Here is a 13,562-nt window from a genome sequence, read left to right as displayed (position 1 = left end):
ATATTGTATGATATTCTCTACACAGCTCTATAAATACTTACGCTGGCCATCCTTCAAAAGTTGAAACAGTGAACAAGGTGAGCATCGCTTTGGCAACATCATCAAAGTGAAATTTGTTTTTATCCCATGCGCGCTCCATTAACCGCGGCTTATGTACATCTCCATCTTCATAAAATAAGTAGGTGCCACTATTTAGTGAAATTAATTACATTAATAACATTCGTATGTCTGAAGGCATACATATAGAAATTATAGCGCAATTATCCCTGCATTATATACAAACTATTTCATATTACTCATGTCAGTACAGGTAGGATTATGTACATCCACAGCATTTCTTCGTTCAATATGCTATAGTAATCAGATCTGAACAATTTTTCGTAGATTATATTACTGCCTTAGATAATGATTCATGCCAAATTTTGTGAAGATATTTCGTCAAATGAAACAATTTTTCATATTAGCACTTGATTCCGATTGCTCAGTCTGTGTGGCATCTATATACTATATTAGTCCGATATTGATCGTTCCGATAAATTCTTCTTGGTGAAAAAGTACTAGTGCAAAAATTCAATGGCTAAACAACTGAAGGACTAGTTTGTATGTATACAGACAGACAGCAGACATACTTGAAAATAAATAAATTCATTTCATGATGCAGATTATTTATATACAAACAAGTATGTACTATATATTTTATAGGGTATCGACGTTTCAAACAAACTTCGTGGGAAACTTAATAAACTCTGTTCAGGGTACATTAAAACTTTACTAGCGTAAATTAGCTACTGTTAAATGAAAAAGCAACTGTAAGATACTTACACAAGCGTTTAATTTTATTATGTTTGGCTGCATTAGATGACATTTTATTCAATAATATACCATATATACATATAAAGTCTAGTAAGAAGAAATGTATTATTTTTTCAATAGATGGCTTTAGTAATCTATATCTCGCATTTTATAAAAGAGAAAGGATAACGCAATATGACGTTAGAAGGATCAAATTTAGATCTAAACAAACCTAACCGACAATTGTGAGACTGCTAGACTCAGTATTGTTTCATAACATCTCTAAGATTACCATCAGTAAAGATAAAATATGCCACATTTTACAGGTTTTCTTCAATAGTGGTGAAAACGCAACAGCTGAAAATGTCACTAGTGTTTATAGTCCTGATATTGTAGGAGTCAGTCATGCGCAGTTGAGGATTTCATGAATTAATTTCCTGTTATTTTGATCAATTATCAAAAACTCGATAAATTGGAAATCGTCGAGTCCGACCGTCAAGCAAGCTTTGTTCCGATTGCCCAGGAGCTAAACATGGTACAAAAACTCGTTTGGTACCATTTAAAAGAGGCTAGATATCAAAATAATCTCAATGTCTGCATGAGTAAATACTTCATGGACCAAACTCCCTCGGGAAATCACTGCTGCAAAATGGATCACTTACGAGAACATCAAGTGAAGAGCCGTGCTCGAATTGGAAACGATGGCCAAGTCAAGATTGACGATCATGAAGGGTTTACTGTGTGTTTGGTGGGATTGCCTCTCCTCAACGGTCTCTTAATTCGGACCTTTTCTGCCACCAACCAGCTTTGGCCAATAGAAGACGAGTTGTGTCCCATCAGTCCAAGCTCCGGCACCTTGGTTGGGAAGTTCGTATGAAACCACGTTATTATTGTTCGGTCCTGGCATCAAGGGATCACCACCTGTTATTGTCACTGTCTATGGCGAATGATTCTGCTGAAGAAAAATTCGCATCATCGCAGAAATTATATAAAAATTCATCTTTAACCCCAAAGCTTCCTAATTGTCCACAATAAGTCAAATTTTGAACATTGAAGGCTATATTTGCATTTCGGGTGCTAACTTAAAAAAAACGGAGAAGTTTTTCTTTGACTTATGACCCAGTCTCTAAAAAATATTAGCATGATCCAATAATCAGCCGAGAGGTGGTTTTTATTACTATTATCTCCAGAATTTTAATTTACCTTATCAAAACCTGATGTGCTATCACATGTATGTATAAATACACCGGAATTGTATTTTACGCTTTCACCTTTTTATTTTAAAAGTTTAAAATATATTGAAAATTTATAATAAAACTATTTACTTACTGACAGTCCTCTCTCTTCATTTTTGAGCCATCCGAACATAAACTGAATTTCCCCTAAATATTTTGGAAATAATGAAAAAAAAAACAATAATAATAACAGCGTAATTTAGTAATTGTGGCTGCAAGCATTGATTGAGTTGCATAAGAAACCCTTTTGAGGTACATAAAAAACATTAAAGCAATTGGCGTTTTTCTCTCTAGTTGAGCAGAATGCAATACTAAAAATCAAATAAATAAGGGTTTTGTTTAATTTCTATGTTTTACATCCAAGAATAGTCAACTCATATATGTACATTCATATATGTATATCTAGTAGTTTTAGATACACATTGACATACATATATCCTCATAATAATACCCAACGATTACCCTCCTCCCGCCCAACCGACGCGAGGGGCGCAATCCGCGAACGGAATTAGCCGAGTCATAAAAGGCAAGAGAGTTTTAAGCGTTGCGATCTTAAGCTGCTCAGCTACAGAAACAAAAATTTCAACAGCCAAAATTAAGAATTAAATTAAAGTATATAATTTTTAAATGTTACTTGTTGAGAGTAGATAAAATAATTTTTTTAATGGTAAAGAATGAGTCTGTTAGATCAAATGTGGTGGAATGAGAATTGAAATCATGACATATACGGCGGAATGGTTCCTTTAACTCAAAATTTGTTCTAGAAAAAGTAAGGGTCTAAACTGCCTGGTATAGCGAGCGGGAACGTTAAAATTAATGTCAGATAAGAGAGATGGGCTACAGACTGACCCATTCATGAGTTTTACAAGAAATATTGTATTATACCAAGCATCTCCCTACGACTAGCGAGCGATGCGTGAAGATTAAAATTCAGTTTGGGGTCCAACCTAAAGTTTTGTATTGCGTATGAAGTAGGGTCTACAGCAGTGTTGTCCAACGTGACTGTGTGCACGTTATGCTTGTGTTGGTTATTCTAGCGTCAACTGATCGCAAAATTCTTCTTTGCTTGCCCACGAAGTTGAATACAGTAGCACAATCGTGCTTTCACAGACACTTGTCGCGACATGTTGGTGTGAGGTGTCTGGCACTGTCCGTGCGCTATTGTGCGCATAGGCCGTGGACAACGCTGGTCTACAGATTTACGTGAGAAGCACATCGTTTTACATTTTTTAAGGTTCAATGGCATGTCATTTCTATCACACCAAGAAACTAGGTTGTTTAAGTCTGTTTGCAACTGACATCTTTCGCTGTTTGAAGTATACGTTTTAAAAAGTTTTACATCGTCAGCATATAATAAAACTTTTGAAGACTTAACAACAGATGATAAGTCATCAATAAATAACAAGAACAGAATTGGACCTAGATGGCTACCTTATGGAACGCCTGAAGGCACATTGATTATGTCAGAAAAATGATCGTTAAATATGATTTGTTGAATTCTATTACTAAGATAAAAAACAACCCATTTTAGAAATATTGGTTGAAAACCAAGAAGATCAAATTTATTCAAAAGAATTGAATGGGATACTTTATCAAAAGCTTTACTAAAATCTGTGTATATAACATCAGTATTCTTATTCTCCCTAAAGCCCGTTGATACATGTGATACAAATTCAAGCAAATTAGTTATTGTAGATTTCCCTTTACGAAAACCGTGCTGAGAACAAGAAATTAGTAGAGAGATCCGGAAGGTTATGTCGTCTGTTAAAATTGCTTCAAAAAGTTTAGGTATTGCAAACAATTTTGCTATTCCCCTATAGTTTTCAATAGATGACGTAAATCCACTCTTATGTAAAGGGATTATAAATGACTTTTTTCATATGGATAATATAAAATAAGCCTTGCATAAGAGATGAATTAAATAGTTTTGTTAGGGGTTGGTATATATATTTGGCACATTTCTTAAAAAAGCATGAGGGAATCATATCTGGGCCATAATTGTATAATTGCTCTAATATATTTAACTGATATAAGACGTCTGCTTCGGAAATGGTAGGTGCATCAATGACAGAAATCGGACATAACTTGTGCTGATGCGGAACATTTTATGGAGATTTTGGAGAGTAATTGGACTTAAAGAAGTCAGCAAACATATTAGAAATGGTGTGATTGTCACTAGACATACTAGACTTATATTTCATAGCGGACGGAAAATTAGAAATCCTGCGTTTGGAGTTGACGAAACCATAGAACAATTTTGGATTACATACAATATTACTTTTTTCTTTATTTATATAATTATTATAACATATTTTGTTAAGTTCAGCAAATTGTCGACGCAATTTAGAATATTTTGAATAGTCAGCAACTAAACCAGTTTTTTTAAAAAGTTTAAAAGCACGAGATTTTCTATTTTTTAATGTACATCATTCTTTCGAAAACCATAAATTAGAACTTAATTTTTTGTGTAACAACACACGTCGGAACATATTTTTCATATACAAGTATATTTTCTTTTCGAATTGGAAGCTAAGTCTCGTGGGCGGTGCATGGAGGGACGAAAGTGTTATGAAATGGAAAGTTACCACATTAATTTGATACAGAAAATATTAAAGAATAGAGAAGGTGCAAATGTGAGCTGTACTAAAATGGAACATTCAAAACGCGAAACTTCGAAAATGAAATTACACCTCGTCGTAAAAGAACATTTATAAGGGAACGCAACAAACGTCAATGTTCACCATCTTCAAAGCGAATTCGGTAACGCATGTGGATCATAAACAATTATAATAACAACAAGTAAGGAAGGGCTAAGTTCGGGTGCAACCGAACATTTTATACTCTTGCAACTTGCCAGAATCAAAGCCAGGGAAATACTTTAAGGTGTAAACCAATCATATAGAGTAATGTTGAATGGTTGTTTGAAAATCCTGATATTAGTTATATTATATAAAGGCTAGGCCACGTTTTCGCTCAAATGTATCCATTTTAAGCACAAAGATACACTGTTATGAGTAAAACACGCTCTCTTATTTTCATTGGGATAACTCACATATTGGCTCATATATGCAAAATCACCCGGAAGTTCGAAAACTTTTATATTAAGTCTATGGGGGCTAAGAGAAGTACTGCTCCATTCAAACCATTTTTGACATACAGACATACCATTATAAGAGAAGGAGTATCTCTTAATTTCAGTTATATGTATACTGTATATCACACTTAGACCAACATCTTCGATCAAAAGTCAACTGTAGTTACCGGATTCTAAATACCTAAGGCTTGAACACTCTTTATTGGTTTTAAAGAATTGACGGTCATAAGATGGCATATACTAAAGACATAATTCCTTTACTAAACTCAACGAATCTAGATGAATTTAAAGTTGTGCTATTTGGGAAGTAGGCGTGGTTGTTGTCCGATTTCGTCCATTTTCACTCTGTGACATAGTAATGTAAGAAGAATACAACATATTAAATTTAGTCACAAGCGGTCGGGAGAATGGAGTCACGTGTTGAAGTTCACGCAAGTGAGGAAAGTTCTCTGATCGCCATTCATCGGTCAGTGACCAGAAATAATTATTTTACATATGGCTCAAGCAGCTCACGACCGGTCTTCGACCAATTATCCTCTGTGTAGCCAAAAAAAATCCGTGTGAAGGTGAAACATCCCCAGCATAGGGTTGCGCGCTGGGTTTGGGACCCTCCGCGTAAAAAACGCACCCACTGGAAAAGAACAACAAGCCTCTGATGAGACACCTCTTTTAAGGACTATGATTTGAGGGCATGCACCTGAAATGTCTGGTCCCTTAATTGGGAAGGTGTCGCTGCCCAGCCGGTTGATGTCCTCGTTAGAGTGAATGCTGACATCACCGCCTCTAAAAAAATTCGATGGACGGGACAAGGACAGAGACGAGTAGGTCCTTGCGGTATTTATTACACTGGTCATATAATGGAGCGCAAATTTGGTGTGGGAATCCTGGTGGGAGAGAGACTCTGTCGCCGAGTACTATCATTCACTCCGGAGAATGAACGTCTACTTCAACATAAGGCTGATTTGCGCCCACACCCCGACGGAAGAGAAGGACGATGTGACCAAAGATGCCTTTTATGAGTGCTTGGAGCGCACTTATGAGATATGCCCCCGCCACGATGTCAAAGTCGTGCTTGGCGACTTTAACTCCAGGGTGGGCAAGGAAGGTATCTTTGGCACTACGGTCGGTAAATTCAGCCTCCACGAGGAAACATCCCCAAATGGGTTGAGGTTGATCGACTTCGCCGGGGCCCGAAATATGGTTATCTTTAGTACTAGATTCCAGCATAAGAACATTCATCAAGCCACCTGGCAGTCTCCGTATCGAAAAACAATCAACCAGATCGATCATGTTGTGATAGACGGAAGACACGTCTCCAGTGTTTTAGATGTGAGTGCGCTCCGAGGTCCTAACATCGACTCGGATCACTATATTGTTGCAGCTAAAATTCGCACCCGCCTCTGTGCAGCAAAAAAGACAAGGAAGGTTCGACGTCGAGAAGCTGCAATCACAACAGACAGCCGAACGATTTTCTACTCGGCTTGCACTCCTGCTCTCTGAGAGCACTCGTCAACAACTCGGTATAAGGGAACTGTGGGACGGCATCTCAAACTCCTTACGTACAGCTGCAACCGAAACCATTGGTTTTCGGAAAGTGCGAAAGAACAACTGGTACGACGAGGAGTGCCGTGTCGCAGCGGAGAGAAAACAAGCTGCCTACCTCGCCACGTTACGATCGACCACAACACGTCCGGGATGGGATAGATACCGAGAGTTGAAGAGGGAAGCGAGCCGCATTTGTAGACAGAAAAAGAAAGAGGCCGAAATTTGTGAGTACGAAGAGCTTGATAAGCTGGCCGACAGGGGTAATGTTCGAAAATTCTACGAAAAGATGCGGCGGCTTACAGAAGGTTTCAAGACCGGAGCATACTCTTGTAGAACCCCCCAAGGTGATCTAGCCACCGATGCCCAGAGCATACTTAAATTATGGAGGGAACACTTCTCCAGCCTGCTGAATGGCAGTGAATGCACAACACCAGGAGAAGGCGAACCTGATACCCCAATCGATGACGATGGAGCAGACGTTCCATTGCCCGACCATGAAGAAGTTCGAATAGCAATTGCCCGCCTGAAGAACAACAAAGCGGCAGGGGCCGACGGATTGACGGCCGAGCTATTCAAACACGGCGGCGAAGAACTGATAAGGAGCATGCATCAGCTTCTTTGCAAAATATGGTCGGACGAAAGTATGCCCAACGATTGGAATTTAAGTGTGCTATGCCCAATCCATAAAAAAGGAGACCCCACAATCTGCGCCAACTACCGTGGGATAAGGCTCCTCAACATCGCCTATAAGATTCTATCGAGCGTATTGTGTGAAATATTAAAGCCCACCGTTAACAAACTAATTGGACCTTATCAGTGTGGCTTTAGACCTGGCAAATCAACAACCGATCAGATATTCACCATGCGACAAACCTTGGAAAAGACCTGTGAAAAGATAATCGAAACACAACACCTGTTTGTCGATTTCAAAGCTGCTTTGACAGCATGAAAAGGAGCTGCTTTTATGCCGCGATGTATGAATTTGGTATACCCGCAAAACTAATACGGCTGTGTAAACTGACGTTGAGCAACCTTAAAAGCTCCGTCACTATCGGGAAGGACCTCTCCGAGCCTTTCGATACCAAACGAGGTTTCAAACAAGGCGACTCCATGTCGTGCGACTTCTTCAATCTCCTGTTGGAGAAAATTATTCAAGCTGCAGAATTTAATCGAGCAGGTACAATCTTTTATAAGAGTGTACAGCTGCTGGCGTATTTCGCACTGTTAGTTCTGCATTCTCCAGACTGGACAAGGAAGCAAAGTAAATGGGTCTGGCAGTGAACGAGGGCAAGACGAAATATATCCTGTCATCAAACAAACAGTCGTCGCACTCGCGACTAAGCTCCCACGTCACTGTTGATAGTCATAACTTTGAAGTCGTAGATAATTTTGTCTATCTTGAAACCCGTGTAACACCATCAACAATGTCAGCCTGAAAATCCAACGCAGGATATCTCTTGCCAACAGGTAAAGTCCTCACTCGACGAGCAAAAACTAAACTGTCAAGGAGTCATGTGTTGAAGTTCACGCAAGTGAGGAAAGTTCTCTGATCGCCATTCACTTGGGAGTGGCCAGGAACAATTCTTTTACATATGACTCAAGCAGCTTACGACTTCCGGTCTCTGACCAACTACGCTACGCTGACTAGGTCATGTTATCCGAATGAACGAAAACACTCCAGCTCTGAAAGTATTCGACGCAGTACCCGCCGGGGGAAACAGAGGAAGAGGAAGATCTCTACTCCACCTGGAAGAACCAAGTGGAGGAGGACCTGGCCTTGCTTGGAATATCCAATTGCCATCAACGTAGCGAAAAAAAGAAACGACTGGCGCGCTATTGTTAACTCGGTTACAATCGCGTAAGCGGTGTCTATGCCAATAAAGAAGAAGAAGATATATTTCTCGCTTAGTTTTAGGTGATATATACAACCGTTAGGTGAACAAATCTATAATATTATGTAGCAACTGGTTGCAAGAATATTAAAAGAAAGATAACATCTACATAACGAGATGAAAAATGAATCAAAATACATTAGAAGAACGGCAAAATAATTGATGTTCAAATAAGGAATTGTGCTATACAAACAGCAGCATCAATATTTTTGCTGTTTCAATTGGTTATATGTACATTTGTAAGAATGATCAAGTACAATTCGTTTTCATTTGGAATTCCTCCTCACCATCGCTGTTAGAACTAATTTTTTGTCCCTCCTTGCCTCCCATCGTTCAACTAATATCGCTTTAATGAAAAGTAAAGTGCTTGGGTCATTGTTGGAGCGGAATATACAATATATATTTATAAATATTTGCTTCATTTTATAAACGTATGAGCAAATATTTTTTTTTAATATTTTAATTATCTGAGTTAGTAAAACATGCTATTAAAGTAACAGAACTGAAATCTACCAACTAATAAATTAAAAAGGAAAATAAAATTTAGAAATGGAAACGTAGCCGCTTAAGGTCCTGTTTTATTATTGTTCTTTGCCTATTCAGATACTGTTCACATCGGACAAAAATTTGTTTCCGTCGTTTCACACATTGCGTGGCGTACTTCTCTTTCCGAAGTTCTCTCTTGTGAAAACTACAAATTTAGCTTTAAACATATAGACGAACGGTCGACACGACAGCATAGCAAAATTTTCTTGAATGAATCTCGAACATTTTTAACAGCTTTCGCTTGAATAAAACTTAAATATTTTGTTCAAAGATAAATTTTTTGTGTGAAGTGTAACTAAATAGATCGATTCATTTGTTTTAATTGATCAACTAAAATGATAAATCAAAGTTTTTTATGCTTCTGTGGGTAAAATAATGTTAGACTTATTAGAGTTTTGAATAATTTTACATTTCACATATTAGTGATATCACTACAGCTGCCCATTTTCGTCGTCGAAATTTAACGTTGGTATTTTAATATTTGACGGATGCTCCTTGTCGTCCGCCGTCTTCATTGTGTTCAATACTTTGGTACTCAAAAAGAATAGATTTCACAATTGCGCTTTCTCTATTCCTTAACATTCTCTGGTATAACCAAAAACTGCTGACAGGTTTACTAATACACTCCCACTTGTTATGTTCAGGAATGGACAAAACCTTAATTAGTAACCGACGCAAAACCGTAGACAAAATCAGCACACACACGACTTATGTATGAAAACGCTATGTAAATGAACACTCACCACCGCTTCTACCGACCGTGCAGCGGTTATCCAGGGAAATTGAATTTTCTCCGTAGAAACGCATCAGATGATCGCTCTCATACCACACAGATTTCACAGTCTCGGCATGTTTTGGTAGTAATTAAGAAAAAAACTTAAATGTACCACACTACTGTTATAAAGGCGAAAGTTAGTGAGTGTGCATGAATGTAACTTTTTCACGACTAAACGCGATTTCGTTAAATGTTGGTATGGAGTTAGCTGGCCCTCTGGATTAATACATAGGCTACGTTTTACTGCCAGAAAGTATCTTATTCCCATGGGAAAATTCTTACGTAAACTCTTCGAACAATATTTAAAATTAAATTAGACATATACGAGCGTTCAGTCGCCTGTCGTGAAGTTGGGGGTGGCACATTACAAACAACGTTGTGAACTCTCAAACATAATAAAACACTTTGTCAGAAGACATTGCTCGCCGATTCCAAAGGAAGACAAGAGCCAACGATAACATTGCCCGATTTCAGTATGCCTGTCTCTTAAATAACGGAAGGGCTCTCCACTGATTTGGTCAGAGAGCTTGGTTATTATACTGTGCCTTTTGGAATTCAAATCGATCAAACAAAGCCCATATTGCTACCGGATTCGTTCAATTTAATAACAAACCGCGTAGCTAGCGGACAAGAGAGTATTTTTTCATGGACACACCAGAAGGTGATGAACTTGCTGCTGGCACAGTTTTGCTAAAACAAAGTGGTATCCCGGGCTGTTGCCTACTCCGGAATAGTCACAACTTTGCTAAGTGGTGCCAGAACCGCACACTCAGTATTCAAACTCCCGCTGAACCATACAAGTGACGCTTCCAGACAGTGCAAAGGCAAATTACGTATTACAGATCTGAGACGACACGTTCAATCCACCATTCTTACTTGAGGATCTAAAAGAGAGACGGTATTAATAACCAGAGTCCCTATAATACCCACAAATTTACGCTTCCACTTCAAACGCTAAAATTTTTTTTGAAAGTGGCTTTCTTTATCACAATAAATAAAAGTCAAGGTCAAACTATAAAGGTAGTCTGCTTTCACCCGGGTAACCTTTGCCTTTCCCACGGGCAACTGTGAGTGGATTGCTCGCATGTGTCGAGAGCGAAAAACCTTTTAATTTATGCAGAAAACAATAAGTCCCGCAATATTTTTTACCGAGATGTGCTGCTGTAAAATGTATTCTAGCTATCTATTTTGAAAATGTGAATGGTCATTATTTGTACTATAAATACAAATTTTATTTTCCGTAATAAACCTCAGGTAACACCGCGGGTCAAAGCTAGTTTGAAATATACTTAATGCTTCAGCTAGTGACCGAGGTTCTCCCCTTCTTTACTTACCGCATGTATCAAACGAAATCTGTCAAAAGTTATGCTCGCAATGGCAAATCTGTTATTATCTTTTGTTTACATTTGAGCGATGTTGTCATTGTTCAATTTACATATATATTATACATGGCTTTGCACACATCTAGTATTCCAGTTATAATTTTGCGTAATGTGAAAGATCAAAACTAAAATCCAACTATAAAATAGAGTTCATCTTATTATAAATAATAAAATTCGACTATGATTCAGAGTTAGTTTAATAATATTTTAAATATATTTCTGTTTATTTTTTACTTACTGCAAAATACCTAGACTGGCGAACTTGCTTTGTAGGAGAGCAATGAGCTGAATCTACGAAAAAATCCAATTTTCACGGATATCCACGTACACGGACGTTAGAGGCGATTGTGAGTATTCATTTACATTGAGCTTTCATAAGATAGACCCCATCAACTGATACGGGTTTCGGTTTTGCGTCTGTCGCTAATTAAAGCATTACGATGTGACAAGACGGATGATAAAATCAGTCTGCAATCAGCTGTTGAATAAGTAGGTTTGTGCGAACGGGGGTGCACATTTTATGGTGCATATGAAAACAAACTAAATTCTATTTTTCTTTTCTTAAAGTACTCAATTGTCCAATTATAACCAATTTGCTTCAAATAGTACTAATAGACATTTATTTGAATGAAACGGATTATTATATTAAACATCGTAGTCTTTATACAGTTAACATGGTGGAAAATTTTCAAATTGACCTTCTAATATCAAATCCTACTGAATTGACAGTGACATATTTTATTGCAATGTAAAATACTGTAGTCAATTTGTGTATTGAACAGAAAAATTTCACAAAACAAAACCATGTGTTTTGAGAATCTTGTGAGAACTTCTTCTGCAGTGACTTCAATGTCATGATGCGTTTGCAGCAACGCCAGGGTGATCAAACTATTCTGAAGCATTTTTGTCCTCAGCCACGTTTTTATGCGGCGAAGTGTCGAAAGAACGTTCAGATCTTGCATTCGCCGCAGGAAGTGTGCAGAATATACGAAGAAAACTATGAATTATGGGGTATAGCTCTACATCGCAGTTCTTCAACGTTTCCAATGAAGTAGTCGGTAACTTGCTGTCTTTTAACTTTTGCTTCTGCCCCCAATGGCACTGCCAGTGCTCAAGTTCAACTTTGAACTTCAAACGTCGCACGACGTTGTCATTGTTCAAAAGGTCTTTAAATCCACCTATCAAGCAGCTAATAAGATTTTAAAATTTCTTTGGTTTTCAAAGCACATACTTTTTCTGGAAGCAGCAAACTCAGTTCAAATTCATCCAATGCTTCTCTAGAAAAGCGCGTCTTTAAATCTTCGCCGATTGTATCCAACAGAGGAATGCACACTGAGACCCTATACTATTCTTCGCAAGATCTCTTCCTGAAATTTTCGTATTTTGTTTGTCGGCCGCAGATTCTTGGCTTTTCTTCGTCAACTTTTATTCAAATTACTTCAACAATAATGTACAGTCCACTATCAGTTGACTGCATGTAAAAATGCAGCAAACAAAAGAAACATATGTGATAAGAATACAATACAGTAAAACAACCCTTATGGTGGTTTATGCATTCTTTATCATAAATCTTCAAGTGCCTTAGTCACACTCGCTCACACACATACGTACTCATATAAACAAACAAATAGAAATGCAATAAATGCATACTAGCAAATGTATTCGTATACAAATGCATTTGCTGATAAAATATATGTATACTTTTAGATAAGACCAACGCACTTATTATGTGTTATGCGTTGGTCTGATAATTAATTTAAAAATATAGGCTAAGAATTTTGTATAAAAGGAGCTGCTCAACAAAAATAAAATCAGATTTGAAATACAATCTCAGCCGAAAACACCAGTGGTAAGGGATAAAAGAAAACATAAAGAGAAATATTTCAAGTAAAATAGAATTGTCTATCACTTATTACACCCCACCCGAGGTAAGGAATAAGTGACGCAGCGTAGCAATAACTTTTATTTAACAACTTTCAGTTCTGCCGCCATTTTTCTTGGGAACTGTGGGATGGGATAGATACCGGGAGTTGAAGAGGAAAGCGAGATGCATCTGCAGACGGAAAAAGAAAGAGCCCGAAATGCGTGAGTACGAAGAGCTTGATAAGCTGGCCGACAGGGGTAATGCTCGAAAATTCTACGAAAAGATGCGGCGACTTACAGAAAGTTTCAAGACCGGAGCATATTCTTATAGAACCCTAAAAGTGATCTAGTCACCGATGCCCAGAGCATACTTAAATCATGGAGGGAACACTTCTCGAGCCTGCTGGATGGCAGTGAATGCACAAATCCAGGAGAAGG

At 37.9% G+C, this 13,562-nt stretch overlaps 1 protein-coding gene across 29 annotated transcripts in view; it reads right to left on the bottom strand.

The window, feature by feature from the left end:
* Positions 1–13,562, bottom strand: part of LOC105227083 (muscle calcium channel subunit alpha-1) — a 133,193-nt gene that overhangs the window by 39,653 nt on the left and 79,978 nt on the right. For all 29 annotated transcript variants that reach the window (XR_007423111.1, XR_007423110.1, XR_007423112.1 and 26 more), the window contains 2 exons: positions 2,122–2,174; positions 42–188 (listed from right to left, as the gene is read on the bottom strand). Coding sequence is in view for 26 of the 29 variants with exons in the window: in XM_049459519.1 (XP_049315476.1) it covers positions 42–188; positions 2,122–2,174 (200 nt within the window). In the remaining 3 variants the exon portion in view is untranslated. The remainder of the gene's footprint in view (positions 1–41; positions 189–2,121; positions 2,175–13,562) is intronic.

This window comes from Bactrocera dorsalis, chromosome 6, assembly GCF_023373825.1.
Source record: "Bactrocera dorsalis isolate Fly_Bdor chromosome 6, ASM2337382v1, whole genome shotgun sequence".
NCBI lineage: Eukaryota > Metazoa > Arthropoda > Insecta > Diptera > Tephritidae > Bactrocera > Bactrocera dorsalis.
Note: the sequence above shows the minus strand (reverse complement) of the source record. Positions and strands in the feature narration are given on the sequence as shown.